The sequence below is a fragment of the Panulirus ornatus genome, chromosome 32, assembly GCF_036320965.1.
Source record: "Panulirus ornatus isolate Po-2019 chromosome 32, ASM3632096v1, whole genome shotgun sequence".
NCBI classification, from domain to species: Eukaryota; Metazoa; Arthropoda; class Malacostraca; order Decapoda; family Palinuridae; genus Panulirus; species Panulirus ornatus.
This window is the reverse complement of record NC_092255.1, coordinates 5,046,615-5,069,114: the sequence shown is the minus strand read 5'-3', so window position 1 is coordinate 5,069,114 and position 22,500 is coordinate 5,046,615. Positions and strand designations below refer to the sequence as shown.

At 49.7% G+C, this 22,500-nt stretch overlaps 1 protein-coding gene across 2 annotated transcripts in view; it reads right to left on the bottom strand.

Annotated features, from left to right (window-relative positions):
* Positions 1–22,500, bottom strand: part of LOC139759005 (tyrosine-protein phosphatase non-receptor type 13-like) — a 260,354-nt gene that overhangs the window by 143,492 nt on the left and 94,362 nt on the right. For both annotated transcript variants that reach the window (XM_071680887.1, XM_071680888.1), the window contains exon 3: positions 1,060–1,179. In XM_071680887.1, coding sequence (XP_071536988.1) covers positions 1,060–1,177 — 118 coding nt within the window. In that variant the 5' untranslated portion in view covers positions 1,178–1,179. The remainder of the gene's footprint in view (positions 1–1,059; positions 1,180–22,500) is intronic.

The following is a 22,500-nucleotide window of genomic DNA, read 5'->3' as shown; positions in this document are numbered from 1 at the left end:
CCTGGGGTGGGTGGGTGGGTCTGGCGGTGTGGGGGTGGGCTGGGAGGAAGGGGGGGGGGGTAAGGTGGTGGGTGTGTGTGTGTGTGTGTGTGTGTGTGTGCCCCACAACAGTAACACCACACGTGACTGAACGGTAACGGCCGCCAGGCAACAGTAACGGGACAACGGTATACGCTCACCCCCCACACAAACGGAAGTACAACACACCCACACAACAACAGAAGCCACCACTCCCTCCCCACACACACTCCACCCCCCACACATCCTCCCTACAGACCGCACCCCACACATACCCCCCAACACACCCTCACAACAGCAGCCACGCACCCACACACCCCACATCCTACCCACACACCTTAATACAGACCCCACACACCATACCCCACCCCACACACCCTACAACAGGCCCCACACACCATACCCCACCCCACACACCCTACAACAGGCCCCACACACCATACCCCACCCCACACACCCTACAACAGATCCCACACACCATACCCCACCCCACACACCCTACAACAGACCCCACACACCATACCCCACCCCACACACCCTACAACAGGCCCCACACACCATACCCCACCCCACACACCCTACAACAGGCCCCACACACCATACCCCACCCCACACACCCTACAACAGACCCCACACACCATACCCTACCCCACACACCCTACAACAGACCCTACACACCATACCCCACCCCACACACCCTACAACAGACCCCACACACCCAACAGCAGACCACACACACACACACACACCCCACATCCCTCCCCTCACCCCACAACAGACCCCCACACACCCCTCACCCCACAACAGACTCCACACACCCCTCACCCCAAAAATACCCCCCACACACCCCTCACCCCACAACAACAGACCCAACACACCAGACCCCACACTCCACACCCTACCCCACACACCCTACAACAGACCCCACACACCCAACAGCAGACCACACACACACGTCCCACCCTCACCCCTCCCTCACCCCACAACAGACCCCCCTACCCCTCTCCCCTCACTCCCCCCACACACACACCCTCTACTGACCTGTGAGTGCGTTGTCCTGGAGTGTGGTGGCAGAGGCAGCTAGGATAGCCCAGGCCTCGCACTCAGTGATAGATGCCCCACGACGGTCCACAGCTTCCCACACACTCACACCAGACATCACTGTGGGGGGGGGGGTAGAATTAACATTAGGTTAAATATAACACAAACATTAACATTGGTCAAACTGAGTGTGTTGCTGGGCTAAAACATCGCTGACATTAATCCTGTTAAAGATGTTAACATGATCATTATGTTAGAATATTAATATCAACATTGGTAAATTTAACACTTTGTGAAATATAACACGTACATTAACATTGCTAAAAATGTGTAGGTTAATGGGTAACATCATTGACATAAATACTGCTAAAATGTTAACATGATCATTATGTTACAATACTAACATTAACATAAGTCAACATGTGTCAGTTTCAAGGTGAGGTTAGTTTAGGTGAGGTTATGTGAGGTGAGGTGAGGTTATGTGAGGTGAGGTTATGTGAGGTGAGGTTATGTGAGGTGAGGTTATGTGAGGTAAGGCTATGTGAGGTAAGGCTATGTGAGGTGAGGTTATGAGGTGAGGCTATGTGAGGTGAGGTTATGTGAGGTGAGGTTATGAGGTGAGGTTATGTGAGGTGAGGTTATGAGGTGAGGCTATATGAGGTTATGTGAGGTGAGGTTATGTGAGGTAAGGTTATGAGGTGAGGTTATGTGAGGTGAGGTTATGTGGGGTGAGGTTATGTGAGGTGAGGCTATGTGAGGTGAGGTTATGTGAGGTGAGGTTATGAGATGAGGCTATGTGAGGTAAGGTTATGAGGTGAGGTTATGTGGTGAGGTTATGTGAGGTGAGGTTATGTGAGGTGAGTTTACGTGAGGTGAGGTTATGTGAGGTGAGGTTATGTGAGGTGAGGTTATGTGAGGTGAGGTTATGTGAGGTGAGGTTATGTGAGGTGAGTTTAAGTGAGGTGAGGTTATGTGAAGTTATACAAAAAGAGGTTATCTTAGGCTAGCAGAAGTGAGGTTGTTTTTATGTTATGTGGCGTGAGGTTGTATTAGGCTGGGGGTTATGTGCACATAAGTGAGGTTATGTGAGGGGAGAATATGTTAGGTTAGGTGATGTGAGGTTATATAAAGAGAGATTATGCTAAGTGAGGTTATGTTACATGGGGTGAGGTTTGTATTAGGCTGGGTTATGTGTAGTGAGGTTGTGCTGTCATATTTCGATGTCAAGTTATGTGAGGCTGTGGGTAAGTGAGGTTAGGTGAGGTTGGGTCAGGTTAAGTCAGGTCAAGGTAGCGTATATGTCCCTCTGTGTTTCATTCCAGTCGACAGAAAACGTGGAGTGGGTGCCAACATGGGGGGGGGGGGGAGATGTGGGCCCCCTTCTAACCCAACATGGGAGGGGGGAGATATGTGGGCCCCCCTCTGACCCAAGATAGGATGGGAGGAGATATGTGGGCCCCCTTCTGACCAAACATGGGAGGGGAGAGATATGTGGGCCCCCCTTCTGACCCAACATGGGAGAGGAGAAGATATATGTGGGCCCCCTTTCTGAACCAACATGGGAGGGGGGAGATATATGTGGGCCCCATTCTGACCCAATATGGGAGAGGAGAAGATATATGTGGGCCCCCTTTCTGAACCAACATGGGAGGGGGGAGATATATGTGGGCCCCATTCTGACCCAATATGGGAGGGGGAGAGATATGTGGGCCTCCTTCTGACCCAACATGGGAGGGGGGAGAGATACGTGGGCCCCCTTCTGACCCAACATGGGATGGAGGAGATATGTGGGCCCCCTTCTGACCCAACATGGGAGGGGAGGGACATATGTGGGGCCCCCTTCTGACCCAACATGGGAGGGGGAGATATGTGGGCCCCCTTCTGACCCAACATGGGAGGGGGAGATATGTGGGCCCCCTTCTGACCCAACATGGGAGGGGAGGGACATATGTGGGGCCCCCTTCTGACCCAACATGGGAGGGGGGAGATATGTGGGCCCCCTTCTGACCCAACATAGGATGGGGGATATGTGAGCCCCCTTCTGACCCAACATGGGAGGGGGAGATATGTGGGCCTCCATCTGACCCAACATGGGAGGGGGGAGATATATGGGCCCCCCTTCTGGCCCAACACGGGAGGGGGGAGATATGTGTGGCCCCCTTCTGGCCCAACACGGGAGGGGGGAGATATATGTGGGCCCCCTTCTGAACCAACATGGGAGGGGGGAGATATATGTGGGCCCCCTTCTGATCCAACATGGGAGGGGGGAGACATATATGGGCCCCCTTCTGACCCAACACAGGATGGGGAGATATATGTGGGCCCCCATCTGACCCAACATAGGATGGGGAGGAGATATGTGGGCCCCCTTCTGACCCAACATAGGATGGGGAGGAGATATGTGGGCCCCCTGCTGATCCAACATGGGAGAGGGGGGGAGATATGTGGCACACTGTACACCACATATTCCAGTGTTAACCTCCAGTACATATGTAATATTCTGCCCCACATATTCAGGCGTCCCACATATGTAGAACACATGAAGGCAAAAATATCTACTTCACATTTTACTGTATATGTAATATTACTACGAATGTCTACCAGTGTTAGAAATACATATAAATCGAATGATTAAAAATAAATATAAATCGAATGATTAAAAATATATATAAATTCGAATGATTAAAACTAATTATAAATCGAAAGATTAAAATATATAAATCGAATGATTACAAATATAAATCGAATGATTAAAAATATATATAAATCGAATGATTAAGAATATATATAAATCGAATAGAAAAACTTATCTAACGCTAATTTTGGGTTATCAAAACATCAGATCTAAAATAAAAAAAAATTTAATACAAATACTGAGGTCTACAGTAGTCAAATAAAATATATATATATATATATATATATATATATATATATATATATATATATATATATATATATATATATATATATATAAAGAATTTACAAATTTAAGTTTTTTTAAAAGAGCGTTCGGATCGAGTATGGATTTATAGAGTCGCCCCCACACCAACCCGGGCAACATTACTGGAACAAAACAAAGGCCAGGGAGATGCGTGCCTCTCTCTCTCTCTCTCTCTCTCTCTCTCTCTCTCTCTCTCTCTCTCTCTCTCTCTCTCTCTCTCTCGACCACGGCAAGAGATCCCTCACTTGTCGGGGCAACAGACGAAGGAACAGAAAATGGCGACGACAACAGAAAGGATGGGGGGGGGGAGAGGGGGCTAACAGATGACAGTGTGTGTGTGTGTGTGTGTATACGTTCTGTTGCCGTGGCGACCGCCCGCGTCAAGGGCACCAATCACCGTTATTTCCCCTACCCACGTCAATATCAAAGGGTTTACCCATGTCAATCCAGCACCAACGCCCCACGTCAACAGACCCAGCCTTCCTTCCCCCCTCCCCCCACCCCAACCTCCACAAACATCAACCACGCCAACACCTCTTATCACCCGACTCCACCACGTCAACAGAGAGACACTATCCCCACATCAACACCACACCCCACCAACAGCAACTACATCAACAACAACACCCGACACTATACCCACATCAACTCACCTCCCCACACAACACCTACATCAACGCCCGCCTCCCCACACTATACCACATCAACTCACCTCCCCACACATCACCTACATCAACGCCACCCCCCACACTATACCCCACATCAACTCACCTCCCCACAATCACCTACATCACCAACGCCCTCCCCACACTATACCCACATCAACTCACCTCCCCACACAACACCTACATCAACGCCCCCCCCACACTATACCCACATCACTCACCTCCCCACACATCACCTACATCAACGCCCCCCCCACACTATACCACATCAACTCACCTCCCCACACACACCTACATCAACGCCCCCCCCCACACTAACCCACATCAACTCACCTCCCACACACATCACCTACATCAACGCCCCCCCCCACACTATACCCACATCAACTCACCTCCCCACACAACACCTACATCAACGCCCCCCCCCACACTATACCCACATCAACTCACCTCCCCACACAACACCTACATCAACGCCAACGCCCCCCCACACTATACCCACATCAACTCACCTCCCCACACAACACCTACATCAACGCCCCCCCACACTATACCCACATCAACTCACCTCCCCACACATCACCTACATCAACGCCCCCCCCACACTATACCCACATCAACTCACCTCCCCACACAACACCTACATCAACGCCTCCCCCACACTATACCCACATCAACTCACCTCCCCACACAACACCTACATCAACGCCTCCCCACACTATACCCACATCAACTCACCTCCCCACACAACACCTACAGGAACGCCAACGCCCCGGCAAACAAACACCATCAACCACATCAATCCCTCCCTCCCCCCCGGAAAGTGTGGGGGAGGGAACCCGACGTAACATCTCGTTATGTGGGAAGGTCAAACCTGGAGAGGTTATTTCCTCCCATTTAACCTTGCTCCCCATCACCCCGTCCCCTCCCCCATCACCCCTTCCCCTCCCCAGTCCCATCCCCCATCACCCCTTCCCCTCCCCAGTCCCATCCCCCATCACCCCTTCCCCTCCCCAGTCCCATCCCCCATCACCTCTTCCCCTCCCCAGTCCCATCCCCCATCACCCCGTCCCCTCCCCAGTCCCATCCCCCATCACCCCGTCCCCTCCCCAGTCCCATGCCCCATCACCCCGTCCCCTCCCCCATTCCCCCCTCCATCGTCCCTTCCTCCATTCTCCCCCCCTACCTTCCCCCATTCCCCCTCCCCAATCCCATTTCCCATCCCCCTCTCCCTCTCCCCCGTCCCTTCCCCCATCACCCTACCCCATTCCCTTCCCCTCTACTTACACCAGCAGCAGCGATTCCATTAGCGACCCATTTCCATCACCAACTCCCCCTTCTACCCCCCCATTTCTCTCCATCCTCCCCCCCCCTCTCCCTCAGGCTACTATCCAAGGATAGGTTTACGTCTATCCTCCCCTCCTTCTAACCCCCCCCCCCCACCAGGTTAACGACGCAGTTGGGTGGTTAGACCAGCAAGTGTCGTCTGATGGTGAGGGGGGGATAGCGGATGGATAGGTGGGTATACATGGGGATAGGTGGGTATACATGGGGATAGGTGGGTATACATGGGATAGGTGGGTATACACGTGCATAGGTGGGTATACATGTGGATAGGTGAGTATACATGGGGATAGGTGGGTATACATGTGGATAGGTAGGTATACATGTGGACAGGTGGGTATACACGGGGATAGGTGGGTATACATGTGGATGGGTGGGTATACACGTGGATAGGTGGGTATACATAGGGATAGGTGGGTATACATGTGGATAGGTAGGTATACATGTGGACAGGTGGGTATACATGTGGACAGGTGGGTATACATGTGGACAGGTGGGTATACACGTGGATAGGTGGGTATACATGTGGATGGGTGGGTATACACGTGGATAGGTGGGTATACATGTGGATAGGTAGGTATACATGTGGACAGGTGGGTATACACGTGGATAGGTGGGTATACATGTGGATGGGTGGGTATACACGTGGATAGGCGGGTATACATAGGGATAGGTGGGTATACACGTGGATAGGTGGGTATACATAGCATAACAGAAGCAACCTATATATATATATATATATATATATGTATATATATATATATATATATATATATATATATATGTTGGAAAGGATCACAATTTTGCGCGTGATCAAGTCTAGTCCTATGAGTCCACGGAGGGAAATGAAACACGAAAAGTTGCCAAGTGCAGTTTCGTGTCATAATCACATCATCATCAGGGGAGACACAAGAGAGAAATATAACAGTCACTTGATATACAACGAAGAGACGTAGCTAGGACAGCCATTTGGTAAACATGTTTACCAAACTTGAAGCTGCCTCCCATCTCTCTCTCTCTCTCTCTCTCTCTCTCTCTCTCTCTCTCTCTCTCTCTCTCTATCTATCTATCTATCTATCTATCTATCTATCTCTCTTATCAAATCACCTTTCATTGTGAGTGAACACCACCCCCCCCCCACACAATACACACACACACACACACACACACACACCCACACACAATGACCCCGAGGTTAAAGCTGCACCGTGGACCATCAAAACGCGGGTTCGAATCTCACTCAGGACCACATTTCCTATTATTTTTGAGAGGGAAGCGGGGGGGGGGGGGGAGGTAGAGAGTGTGGTGTGTGTGTGTGTGTGTGTGTGGGGCGTGCGAGCCTCCCCCCCCCCACGCCCAGGAGATTGGAACAGTGTCAAGACGTCGTCTGGGTGCGTCTATACCCTCCCGCGCTGTAACGCGCCATCGTGATTATAAGGTCGTGTGTTCAAGGGTCGTATACCGTCGTGTGCTCAAGGGTCGTATACCGTCGTGTGTTCAAGGGTCGTATACCGTCGTGTGCTCAAGGGTCGTATACCGTCGTGTGTTCAAGGGTCGTATACCGTCGTGTGCTCAAGGGTCGTATACCGTCGTGTGCTCAAGGGTCGTATACCGTCGTGTGCTCAAGGGTCGTATACCGTCGTGTGCTCAAGGGTCGTATACCATCGTGTGCTCAAAGGTCGTATACCGTCGTGTGCTAAAGGGTCGTATACCGTCGTGCTCAAGGGTCGTATACCGTCGTGTGCTCAAGGGTCGTATACCGTCGTGTGTTCAAGGGTCGTATACCGTCGTGTGCTCAAGGGTCGTATACCGTCGTGTGCTCAAGGGTCGTATACCGTCGTGTGCTCAAGGGTCGTATACCGTCGTGTGCTCAAAGGTCGTATACCGTCGTGTGCTCAAGGGTCGTATACCGTCGTGCTCAAGGGTCGTATACCGTCGTGTGCTCAAGGGTCGTATACCGTCGTGTGTTCAAGGGTCGTATACCGTCGTGTGCTCAAGGGTCGTATACCGTCGTGTGCTCAAGGGTCGTATACCGTCGTGTTCAAGGGTCGTATACCGTCGTGTGCTCAAGGGTCGTATACCGTCGTGTGCTCAAGGGTCGTATACCGTCGTGCTCAAGGGTCGTATACCGTCGTGTTCAAGGGTCGTATACCGTCGTGTTCAAAGGTCGTATACCGTCGTGTTCAAGGGTCGTACACCGTCGTGTTCAAGTCCCTCTTAATCACTCTAGACTAATTACCAGTGAATCATAGTAAGTATCTACTTACAAGAGTATCTATAGATACTTGGTAAGTATCTACTTACAAGAGTATCTATAGATACTTGGTAAGTATCTACTTACAAGAGTATCTATAGATACTTGGTAAGTATCTACTTACAAGAGTATCTATAGATACTTGGTAAGTATCTACTTAGAAGAGTATCTATAGATACTTGGTAAGTATCTACTTACAAGAGTATCTATAGATACTTGGTAAGTATCTACTTACAAGAGTATCTATAGACACTTGGTAAGTATCTACTTACAAGAGTATCTATAGATACTTGGTAAGTATCAACTTACAAAAGTATCTATAGATACTTGGTATCTACTTACAAGAATATCTATAGATACTTGGTATCTAATTACAGGAGTATCTATAGATACTTTTATCTACTTACAAGAGTATCTATAGATACTTGGTAAGTATCTACTTACAAGAGTATCTATAGATACTTTTATCTACTTACAAGAGTATCTATAGATACTTGGTAAGTATCTACTTACAAGAGTATCTATAGATACTTTTATCTACTTACAAGAGTATCTATAGATACTTGGTAAGTATCTACTTACAAGAGTATCTATAGATACTTTTATCTACTTACAAGAGTATCTATAGATACTTTTATCTTACCGTGTACCGTATGGTCAGTGGCTTATCTTTATCTACACCTGCCGTACCGCAGATACTAACAGCTACTTACAACCCCCACTTACAACCCCCCCCGGAACTACAACCACTTCACCCCCCCCACTAACACCAATAACCACTTCCCCCCCACGACGTGAACACCGTATACCGAAAGCCACTTACCGACAGCCACTTACCACACTCCCTTCCCTAACAACAGCCACTTACTTCCCTTCTATATCAACGGCCACTTACCCCCACCCCTAACAAACAGCCATTTACCACCCTTCCATAACAACAGCCACTTACCCCACCTCCCCTAACAATAGCCACTTACCACCGTTCGATAACAATAGCCACTTACCCTCCTCCCCTAACAACAGCCATTTACCCTACCTCCCCTAACAATAGCCACTTACCACCGTTCGATAACAATAGCCACTTACCCTCCTCCCCTAACAACAGCCATTTACCCTACCTCCCCTAACAATAGCCACTTACCACCGTTCGATAACAATAGCCACTTACCCTCCTCCCCTAACAACAGCCATTTACCCTACCTCCCCTAGCAATAGCCACTTCCCCCCCCTACCAACACCAATAACCACTTCCCTCCCTTAATACCATAATCCCCTCCCCCCTTACACCATACCAACACCCCCTCCCCCTTACACCATACCAACACCCCCTCCCCCTTACACCATACCAACACTCCCTCCCCCTCCCCCCTTACACCATACCAACACTCCCTCCCCCTCCCCCCTTATACCATACCAACACTCCCTCCCCCTCCCCCCTTATACCATACCAATAGCCCCCTCCCCCCTTATACCACACCACTATCATCCCCCTCTCCCCCCCTCCCAACCTGATACCTAACCTAACCTCACACAAACACCAAGTAACACCAGGTGGTTTCTCCCCCCCCTCCCCCTTTTCTTCCCCCCTTACCTTCTAAACCCTCCCCCTCCCCCCTCCTTACCTTCTACCCCTTCCCCCTCCCCCCCCCGAGGGTGGCGGGGAGGGGGGTAGGGGGGAGGCTAAAGTACCTCCCCCCCTTCGCGAATCACCCATTAAGCAATACGTCATTAAATGCATCCGGGGGGAATGATTGCCTCATGGAGGGGTTGAGGGGAGGGGAAGGGGGGAGGGGAAGGGGGAAGGGGGGAGGGGGAAAGGTCGTCTGCTCCGGCGTGATAACGACGCGTCGTCTTACCGACCTCAGCCATATGATGGCCCCCCCACACACCCCCACACACACCCACACACCCCCACACCCCCACACACACCCACACACACCCCCACCCCCACACACCCACACCCCCACACCCCCACACACCCACACCCCCACACACCCACACACACACATCCCCACACACCCACACCCCCACACACCCACACCCCCACACACCCACACCCCCACACCCCCACACACCCACACCCCCACACACCCACACCCCCACACACCCACACCCCCACACACCCACACACCCACACCCCCACACACCCACACCCCCACACACCCACACCCCCACACCCCACAACGTGTGAGGTTAAGGGGTCGTATACCGTCGTGTGTTCAAGGGTCGTATACCGTCGTGTGTTCAAGGGTCGTACCGTCGTGTGCTCAAGGGGCGTATACCGTCGTGTGTTCAAGGGTCGTATACCGTCGTGTGTTCAAGGGTCGTATACCGTCGTGTGCTCAAGGGTCGTATACCGTCGTGTGCTCAAGGGTCGTATACCGTCGTGTGCTCAAGGGTCGTATACCGTCGTGTGTTCAAGGGTCGTATACCGTCGTGTGCTCAAGGGTCGTATACCGTCGTGTGTTCAAGGGTCGTATACCGTCGTGTGCTCAAGGGTCGTATACCGTCGTGTGCTCAAGGGTCGTATACCGTCGTGTGCTAACGGGTCGCATACCGTCCTGTGCTCAAGGGTCGTATACCGTCGTGTGCTCAAGGGTCGTATACCGTCGTGTGCTCAAGGGTCGTATACCGTCGTGTGCTCAAGGGTCGTATACCGTCGTGTGCTCAAGGGTCGTATACCGTCGTGCTCAAGGGTTGTATACCGTCGTGTGCTCAAGGGTCGTATACCGTCGTGTGCTCAAGGGTCGTATACCGTCGTGCTCAAGGGTTGTATACCGTCGTGTGCTCAAGGGTCGTATACCGTCGTGTGCTCAAGGGTTGTGTATCGTCGTGTGCTCAAGGGTCGTATACCGTCGTGCTCAAGGGTCGTATACCGTCGTGCTCAAGGGTCGTATACAGTCGTGCTCAAGGGTCGTATACCGTCGTGTGCTCAAGGGTTGTGTACCGTCGTGTGCTCAAGGGTCGTATACCGTCGTGTGCTCAAGGGTCGTATACCGTCGTGTGCTCAAGGGTTGTATACCGTCGTGTGATGAAGGGTCGTATACCGTCGTGTGCTCAAGGGTCGTATACCGTCGTGTGCTCAAGGGTCGTATACCGTCGTGTGCTCAAGGGTCGTATACCGTCGTGTGCTCAAGGGTCGTATACCGTCGTGTGTTCAAGGGTCGTATACCGTCGTGTGCTCAAGGGTCGTATACCGTCGTGTGCTCAAGGGTCGTATACCGTCGTGCTCAAGGGTCGTATACCGTCGTGTGCTCAAGGGTCGTATACCGTCGTGTGTTCAAGGGTCGTATACCGTCGTGTGCTCAAGGGTCGTATACCGTCGTGCTCAAGGGTCGTATACCGTCGTGCTCAAGGGTCGTATACAGTCGTGCTCAAGGGTCGTATACCGTCGTGTGCTCAAGGGTTGTGTACCGTCGTGTGCTCAAGGGTCGTATACCGTCGTGTGCTCAAGGGTCGTATACCGTCGTGTGCTCATGGGTTGTATACCGTCGTGTGATGAAGGGTCGTATACCGTCGTGTGCTCAAGGGTCGTATACCGTCGTGTGCTCAAGGGTCGTATACCGTCGTGTGCTCAAGGGTCGTATACCGTCGTGTGTTCAAGGGTCGTATACCGTCGTGTGCTCAAGGGTCGTATACCGTCGTGCTCAAGGGTCGTATACCGTCGTGTGCTCAAGGGTCGTATACCGTCGTGTGTTCAAGGGTCGTATACCGTCGTGTGCTCAAGGGTCGTATACCGTCGTGCTCAAGGGTCGTATACCGTCGTGCTCAAGGGTCGTATACAGTCGTGCTCAAGGGTCGTATACCGTCGTGTGCTCAAGGGTTGTGTACCGTCGTGTGCTCAAGGGTCGTATACCGTCGTGTGCTCAAGGGTCGTATACCGTCGTGTGCTCAAGGGTCGTATACCGTCGTGTGCTCAAGGGTTGTGTACCGTCGTGTGCTCAAGGGTCGTATACCGTCGTGTGCTCAAGGGTCGTATACCGTCGTGCTCAAGGGTCGTATACCGTCGTGTGCTCAAGGGTTGTGTACCGTCGTGTGCTCAAGGGTCGTATACCGTCGTGTTCAAGGGTCGTATACCGTCGTGCTCAAGGGTCGTATACCGTCGTACTCAAGGGTCGTATACCGTCGTGTTCAAGGGTCGTCCCGGATAACAATGCGTTATTCCAACACACAAATTATCTTAGACATCAGTGAACATTGAGAACATAATGAACAAAATTATTTAACTCTCAATATTTTGTTGTATTCAATTCTATGTGTATTAATAGAACACCAGCTCCCACCTGACACTAATACATATTTTATCTGATCTTCATTAGACTTGATCGCTGTTTCCCACGCCAGCGAGGGAGCGCCAGGAAGCACGGACGAAGAATAGCCCATCCATTCATATACACACGAGGGGGGAGGGGGTTGTTGTTATTTCATGTGTGGCGGGGGTGGCGACGGGAATGAATGAAGGCAGCAAGTATGAATTATGTACAGTGTATATATGTGTATATGTCTGTGTGTGTGTATATATATATATATATATATATATATATATATATATATATATATATATATATATATATATATATATGTATACGTTGAGATGTATAGGTATGTATATGTGCTGTGTGTGTGGAGGTGTATGTATATATATACATGTGTATGTGGGTGGGTTGGTGGGCCATTCTTTCGTCTGTTGCCTTGCGCTACCTCGCTAACGCGGGAGACAGCGACAAAGTATAATAATAAAAAAGAAATATATATAAATATATATATATATATATATATATATATATATATATATATATATATATATATATATATATCGTAACCCTTATGAATGTGACGGCAAAGTGGCACTAAGTGTACCGTCTGCTGCCTCTAACAGCCAAAGTGATCAAGGTTAGGCATAATACAGCGAATGAGAACATGTCTTTGATGTCACTAGGAAACTTTTATGAGGAGAGTGGCTCCTTCATCACATTATCTTATCTTATCTTCACGTTATTCTGGACTTCGAGGGCACGTCTCTACCCGCGCTGGTGGGTGTGAGACGACCCTCCTCCCTGCCGCCTCCCCCTCACCCAACATCGCGGGTAGAGACAAGCCTTGGAAACCATGTTCAAGTCTTTCCCAATCTGTTTGTTGTCTTTTCTTGCCTAACTAGGTCTTCTCCACTATATTCACTTCCTCCTTTCGTTTCACCTCTCGACACCAAGACGCGCGCATCACTCCGGGTCTGGCTGACTTCCTCTACCCAGCCAGCCATAAAGCCATAAAGCCAGCCAGCCAGCCATAAAGCCATAAAGCCAGCCACTCTTCCAGGATCCAAGATGACGGAGGGAGACATTCTAGATCCCCTCCACCCCTCCCCCCTCCCCCAGAACTACCTCCAGATATTCCCCCCCCCCAGAACTACCCCTAGATTCCCCCCAGAACTACCCCCAGTTCCCCCCACCAGAACTACCCCAAGTTCCCCCCAAGAACTCCCCCCACATTTACTCCCCCAGAACTACCCCAGTTCCCCCCAGAACTACCCCCAGTACCCCCCAGAACTACCCCCAGTACCCCCAGAACTACCCCAGTACCCCCCAGAACTACCCCCAGTACGCCCCCAGAACTACCCCCAGTACCCCCAGAACTACCCACAGTACCCCCCCAGAACTACCCCAGTACCCCCCAGAACTACCCCCAGTACCCCCCAGAACTACCCCCAGTACTACCCACAGTACCCCCCCAGAACTACCCCAGTACCCCCCCAGAACTACCCCAGTACCCCCCAGAACTACCCCCAGTACCCCCCAGAACTACCCCAGTACCCCCCAGAACTACCCCAGTACCCCCCCAAAACTACCCCCAGTACACCCCAGAACTACCCCAGTACCCCCAGAACTACCCCCAGTACCCCCCAGAACTACCCCCAGTACCCCCCAGAACTACCCCCAGTACCCCCCAGAACTACCCCCAGTACCCCCAGAACTACCCCAGTACCCCCCCAGAACTACCCCCAGTACACCCCAGAACTACCCCCAGTACCCCCCAGAACTACCCCCAGTACCCCCCCAGAACTACCCCAGGTACCCCCAGAACTACCCCAGGTACCCCCCAGAACTACCCCCAGTACCCCCCCAGAACCCCCCAGAACTACCCCAGTACCCCCCAGAACTACCCCCAGTACCCCCCAGAACTACCCCCAGTACCCCCCAGAACTACCCCCAGTACCCCCCCAGAACTACCCCAGTTCCCCCAGAACTACCCCCAGTACCCCCCAGAACTACCCCCAGTACCCCCCAGAACTACCCCCAGTACTGGGGGTAGTTCTGGGGGGTACTGGGGGTAGTTCTGGGGGTACCATTCCCGAACCCACCATACCCAGAATGACAGTCCCTTCTCACCCATTTCCCTGCCCCTTCCCCCCTTCCACACACACACACACACACACACACACACACCCACCTACTTCCCCTCTCCCCTACTTCCCTTTTAATTCAGGTACTTCCAGGCACTTTCCCCCCCCCCCCCTTCCTGCCCAGGTGGACTTCCCCTCCGTCCAGGAGTATGTGGTCAAGCGAAATATTGTCCGAAATAAGGACGCCAGTTTGGCCCTACGGCTCACCCACGTCTCCACCCACACCGTCTCTCCCACACTGTGTGTGTGTGTGTGTGTGTGTGTGTGTACAGTACAAGAGATGGGGGCCCCACCAGTGTACAACTCCCTCCTCCCCGTACAGTACAAGAGATGGTGGGCCCCCACCAGTGTACAACTCCCTCCTCCCCGTACAGTACAAGAGATGGGGGCCCCACCAGTGTACAACCCCCTCCTCCCCGTACAGTACAAGAGATGGGGCCCCCACCAGTGTACAACTCCCTCCCCGTACAGTACAAGAGATGGTGGGCCCCCACCAGTGTACAACCCCCTCCTCCCCGTACAGTACAAGAGATGGGGCCCCCACCAGTGTACAACTCCCTCCTCCCCGTACAGTACAAGAGATGGTGGGCCCCCACCAGTGTACAACTCCCTCCTCCCCGTACAGTACAAGAGATGGGGCCCCCACCAGTGTACAACTCCCTCCTCCCCGTACAGTACAAGAGATGGTGGGCCCCCACCAGTGTACAACTCTCTCCTCCCCGTACAGTACAAGAGATGGGAGCCCCCACCAGTGTACAACCCCCTCCTCCCCGTACAGTACAAGAGATGGGGGCCCCCCACCAGTGTACAACTCCCTTCCTCCCCGTACAGTATAAGAGATGGGGGCCCCCACCAGTGTACAACTCCCTCCTCCCCGTACAGTACAAGAGATGGGGCCCCCACCAGTGTACAACTCCCTTCCTCCCCGTACAGTATAAGAGATGGGGGGGCCCACCAGTGTACAACTCCCTCCTCCCCGTACAGTACAAGAGATGGGGCCCCCACCAGTGTACAACTCCCTTCCTCCCCGTACAGTACAAGAGATGGGGGCCCCCACCAGTGTACAACTCCCTCCTCCCCGTACAGTACAAGAGATGGGGCCCCCACCAGTGTACAACCCCCTCCTCCCCGTACAGTACAAGAGATGGGGGCCCCCACCAGTGTACAACCCCCTCCTCCCCGTACAGTACAAGAGACGGAGCCCCCACCAGTGTACAACCCCCTCCTCCCCGTACAGTACAAGAGATGGAGCCCCCACCACTGTACAACTCCCTCCTCCCCGTACAGTACAAGAGATGGGGCCCCCACCAGTGTACAACTCCCTTCCTCCCTGTACAGTACAAGAGATGGGGGCCCCCACCAGTGTACAACTCCCTTCCTCCCTGTACAGTACAAGAGATGGGGGCCCCCACCACTGTACAACTCCCTCCTCCCCGTACAGTACAAGAGATGGGGGCCCCCACCAGTGTACAACTCCCTTCCTCCCCGTACAGTACAAGAGGTGGGGGCCCCCCACCAGTGTACAACCCCCTCCTCCCTGTACAGTACAAGAGATGGGGGCCCCCACCAGTGTACAACCCCCTCCTCCCCGTACAGTACAAGAGATGGGGGCCCCCACCAGTGTACAACTCCCTCCTCCCCGTACAGCACAAGAGATGGGGCCCCCACCAGTGTACAACTCCCTCCTCCCCGTACAGTACAAGAGATGGGGGCCCCCACCAGTGTACAACTCCCTCCTCCCCGTACAGTACAAGAGATGGGGGCCCCCACCAGTGTACAACTCCCTCCTCCCCGTACAGTACAAGAGATGGGGGCCCCCACCAGTGTACAACTCCCTTCCTCCCCGTACAGTACAAGAGATGGGGGCCCCCACCAGTGTACAACTCCCTCCTCCCCGTACAGTACAAGAGATGGGGCCCCCACCAGTGTACAACTCCCTCCCCGTACAGTACAAGAGATGGGGGCCCCCACCAGTGTACAACTCCCTCCTCCCCGTACAGTACAAGAGATGGGGGCCCCCACCAGTGTACAACTCCCTTCCTCCCCGTACAGTACAAGAGATGGAGCCCCCACCAGTGTACAACTCCCTCCTCCCCGTACAGTACAAGAGATGGAGCCCCCACCAGTGTACAACTCCCTCCTCCCCGTACAGTACAAGAGATGGGGCCCCCACCAGTGTACAACTCCCTCCTCCCCGTACAGTACAAGAGATGGAGCCCCCACCAGTGTACAACTCCCTCCTCCCCGTACAGTACAAGAGATGGAGCCCCCACCAGTGTACAACTCCCTCCTCCCCGTACAGTACAAGAGATGGAGCCCCCACCAGTGTACAACTCCCTCCTCCCCGTACAGTACAAGAGATGGGGGCCCCTACCAGTGTACAACTCCCTCCCCGTACAGTACAAGAGATGGGGGCCCCCACCAGTGTACAACTCCCTCCTCCCCGTACAGTACAGATAGGCAATTAATCATTCACACAATTAATCATACTCAATTCCATACATCAAATGTGGATAACAAACCCACCACACAGCCAATTATACCAATTTCGCGTCCAGCCAATTACGCCAATTTCGCGTCCAGCCAATTATACCAATTTCGCGTCCAGCCAATTACGCCAATTTCGCGTCCAGCCAATTATACCAATTTCGCGTCCAGCCAATTACGCCAATTTCGCGTCCAGCCAATTACGCCAATTTCGCGTCCAGCCAATTACGCCAATTTCGCATCCAGCCAATTACGCCAATTTCGCGTCCAGCCAATTACGCCAATTTCGCGTCCAGCCAATTATACCAATTTCGCGTCCAGCCAATTACGCCAATTTCGCGTCCAGCCAATTATACCAATTTCGCGTCCAACCAATTACGCCAATTTCGCGTCCAACCAATTATGCCAATTTCGCGTCCAACCAATTACGCCAATTTCGCGTCCAACCAATTATGCCAATTTCGCGTCCAGCCAATTACGCCAATTTCGCGTCCAACCAATTATGCCAATTTCGCGTCCAACCAATTACGCCAATTTCGCGTCCAACCAATTATACCAATTTCACAGAGGGGAAAACATGCATCCAGGAATTAAAACCTACATCAATTACTTCAATATTAAGGTTGATAAATTAAATCATTGTCACCAAGTGAACAGATGAGAATTTAACAAAGAAAACGGTTAAGGTTTATATATATATATATATATATATATATATATATATATATATATATATATATATATATATATATATATATATATTTCTGTTTCTTTCAAACTATTCGCCATTTCCCGCATTAGTGAGGTAGCGTTAAGAACAGAGGACTGGGCCTTTGAGGGTATATATATATATATATATATATATATATATATATATATATATATATATATATATATATATATATATACATGTGTGTGTGTGTGTGTGTGTGTGTGTGTGTGTGCTGGAAATGAGATGTTTGAGGACAATGTGTGGTGTGAGGTGGTTTGATCGAGTGAGTAACGTAAGGGTAAGAGAGATGTGTGGAAATAAAAAGGGCGTGGTTGAGAGAGCAGAAGAGGGTGTTTTGAAATGGTTTGGGCACATGGAGAGAATGAGTGAGGAAAGATTGACCAAGAGGATATATGTGTCGGAGGTGGAGGGAACGAGGAGAAGTGGGACACCAAATTGGAGGTGGAAAGATGGAGTGAAAAAGATTTTGAGCGATCGGGGCCTGAACATGCAGGAGGGTGAAAGGCGTGCAAGGAATAAAGTGAATTGGAACGATGTGGTATACCGGGGTTGACGTGCTGTCAATGGACTGAACCAGGGTATGTGAAGCGTCTGGGGTAAACCATGGAAAGTTGTGTGGGGCCTGGATGTGGAAAGGGAGCTGTGGTTTCGGTGCATTATTCCATGACAGTTAGAGACTGAGTGTGAACGAATGGGGCCTTTGTTGTCTTTTCCTACCTCGCACACATGCGGGGGGAGGGGGATGGTATTCCATGTGTGGCGAGGTGGCGATGGGAATGAATAAAGGCAGACAGTATGAATTATGTACATGTGTGCGCGTATATATATATATATATATATATATATATATATATATATATATATATATATATATATATATATATATATATACACTTCAACACGTATCATCTCTCTCTCTCTGACCCTACCCACTATTGACCTACCCTGGGGTCCTGACCTCTGACCTTACATGCCCCTCCCCTCCCCCCCTTCCCCCCCCTTCCTCAAACAAACTACCAGGCCCTAGGAAACAAGAACCCGAGAAAAGTAAAAAAAAGAAAAAAAAGTAGAAAAAAAAAATTATATTATTTGCGTCTACAACGGAAAGTAACGGAAAGTTATATTATTTGCGTCTACAACGGAAAGTAACGGGAAGTTATATTATTTGCGTCTACAACGGAAAGTAACGGGAAGTTATATTATTTGCGTCTACAACGGAAAGTAACGGGAAGTTATATTATTTGCGTCTACAACGGAAAGTAACGGAAAGTTATATTATTTGCGTCTACAACGGAAAGTAACGGAAAGTTATATTATTTGCGTCTACAACGGAAAGTAACGGAAAGTTATATTATTTGCGTCTACAACGGAAAGTAACGGGAAGTTATATTATTTGCGTCTACAACGGAAAGTAACGGGAAGTTATATTATTTGCGTCTACAACGGAAAGTAACGGGAAGTTATATTATTTGCGTCTACAACGGAAAGTAACGGGAAGTTATATTATTTGCGTCTACAACGGAAAGTAACGGGAAGTTATATTATTTGCGTCTACAACGGAAAGTTATATTATTTGCGTCTACAACGGAAAGTAACGGGAAGTTATATTATTTGCATCTACAAAGGAAAGTAACGGGAAGTTATATTATTTGCGTCTACAACGGAAAGTAACGGGAAGTTATATTATTTGCGTCTACAACGGAAAGTAACGGGAAGTTATATTATTTGCGTCTACAACGGAAAGTAACGGAAGTTATATTATTTGCGTCTACAACGGAAAGTAACGGGAAGTTATATTATTTGCGTCTACAACGGAAAGTAACGGGAAGTTATATTATTTGCGTCTACAACGGAAAGTAACGGGAAGTTATATTATTTGCGTCTACAACGGAAAGTAACGGGAAGTTATATTATTTGCGTCTACAACGGAAAGTAACGGGAAGTTATATTATTTGCGTCTACAACGGAAAGTAACGGGAAGTTATATTATTTGCGTCTACAACGGAAAGTAACGGGAAGTTATATTATTTGCGTCTACAACGGAAAGTAACGGGAAGTTATATTATTTGCGTCTACAACGGAAAGTAACGGGAAGTTATATTATTTGCGTCTACAACGGAAAGTAACGGAGTTATATTATTTGCGTCTACAACGGAAAGTAACGGGAAGTTATATTATTTGCGTCTACAACGGAAAGTAACGGGAAGTTATATTATTTGCGTCTACAACGGAAAGTAACGGGAAGTTATATTATTTGCGTCTACAACGGAAAGTAACGGAAGTTATATTATTTGCGTCTACAACGGAAAGTAACGGGAAGTTATATTATTTGCGTCTACAACGGAAAGTAACGGGAAGTTATATTATTTGCGTCTACAACGGAAAGTAACGGGAAGTTATATTATTTGCGTCTACAACGGAAAGTAACGGGAAGTTATATTATTTGCGTCTACAACGGAAAGTAACGGGAAGTTATATTATTTGCGTCTACAACGGAAAGTAACGGGAAGTTATATTATTTGCGTCTACAACGGAAAGTAACGGGAAGTTATATTATTTGCGTCTACAACGGAAAGTAACGGGAAGTTATATTATTTGCGTCTACAACGGAAAGTAACGGGAAGTTATATTATTTGCGTCTACAACGGAAAGTAACGGGAAGTTATATTATTTGCGTCTACAACGGAAAGTAACGGGAAGTTATATTATTTGCGTCTACAACGGAAAGTAACGGGAAGTTATATTATTTGCGTCTACAACGGAAAGTAACGGAAAGTTATATTATTTGCGTCTACAACGGAAAGTAACGGGAAGTTATATTATTTGCGTCTACAACGGAAAGTAACGGGAAGTTATATTATTTGCGTCTACAACGGAAAGTAACGGGAAGTTATATTATTTGCGTCTACAACGGAAAGTAACGGGAAGTTATATTATTTGCGTCTACAACGGAAAGTAACGGGAAGTTATATTATTTGCGTCTACAACGGAAAGTAACGGGAAGTTATATTATTTGCGTCTACAACGGAAAGTAACAGGAAGTTATATTATTTGCGTCTACAACGGAAAGTAACAGGAAGTTATATTATTTGCGTCTACAACGGAAAGTAACGGGAAGTTATATTATTTGCGTCTACAACGGAAAGTAACGGGAAGTTTCAACCTTATGGGGACGAAGGGGGAGGGAGGGGGTTTCACTACCCCCCCTTCATCCCCTTCCTCCTCCCCCCCACAACTCACCCACCCACTCGCCCCCTCCTCTCCCCCCATTACTGCCTTTGGGGGGGTGATGGGGGGAAGGGGGTGGGGGGGAGAGGGGGAAGGGGGGGGGGGGGAGAGAGTCCAAAGAAACAAAAAAACAAACAAACCATAACTGAAGAATTAATACAAGCTGCTTTCTCGACTCCATTCCCCTCCCCCTCTCCCCTCCCCATCCCCCCATTCCCCTCCCCCTCTCCCCTCCCCAACCCCCCATTCCCTTCTCCCACATCCTCTTCACAAAAAATAAAAAGCTGACAGCTTTGCTTGTTAAACCTTCCAAGCTTACGCTAAAGCTGACATATACGTACATCTAACTTATATATATATATATATGTATATATATATATATATACATATATATATATATATATATATATATATACATATATATATATATATATATATGAGTCAGTTGTTGTTCGCTGATGATACAGCGCTGGTGGCTGATTCATGTGAGAAACTGCAGAAGCTGGTGACTGAGTTTGGTAAAGTGTGTGGAAGAAGAAAGTTAAGAGTAAATGTGAATAAGAGCAAGGTTATTAGGTACAGTAGGGTTGAGGGTCAAGTCAATTGGGAGGTGAGTTTGAATGGAGAAAAACTGGAGGAAGTGAAGTGTTTTAGATATCTGGGAGTGGATCTGGCAGCGGATGGAACCATGGAAGCGGAAGTGGATCATAGGGTGGGGGAGGGGGCGAAAATTTTGGGAGCCTTGAAAAATGTGTGGAAGTCGAGAACATTATCTCGGAAAGCAAAAATGGGTATGTTTGAAGGAATAGTGGTTCCAACAATGTTGTATGGTTGCGAGGCGTGGGCGATGGATAGAGTTGTGCGCAGGAGGATGGATGTGCTGGAAATGAGATGTTTGAGGACAATGTGTGGTGTGAGGTGGTTTGATCGAGTAAGTAACGTAAGGGTAAGAGAGATGTGTGGAAATAAAAAGAGCGTGGTTGAGAGAGCAGAAGAGGGTGTTTTGAAATGGTTTGGGCACATGGAGAGAATGAGTGAGGAAAGATTGACCAAGAGGATATATGTGTCGGAGGTGGAGGGAACGAGGAGAAGAGGGAGACCAAATTGGAGGTGGAAAGATGGAGTGAAAGAGATTTTGTGTGATCGGGGCCTGAACATGCAGGAGGGTGAAAGGAGGGCAAGGAATAGAGTGAATTGGAGCGATGTGGTATACAGGGGTTGACGTGCTGTCAGTGGATTGAATCAAGGCATGTGAAGCGTCTGGGATAAACCATGGAAAGCTGTGTAGGTATGTATATTTGCGTGTGTGGACGTGTGTATGTACGTGTGTATGGGGGGTTGGGCCATTTCTTTCGTCTGTTTCCTCGCGCTACCTCGCAAACGCGGGAG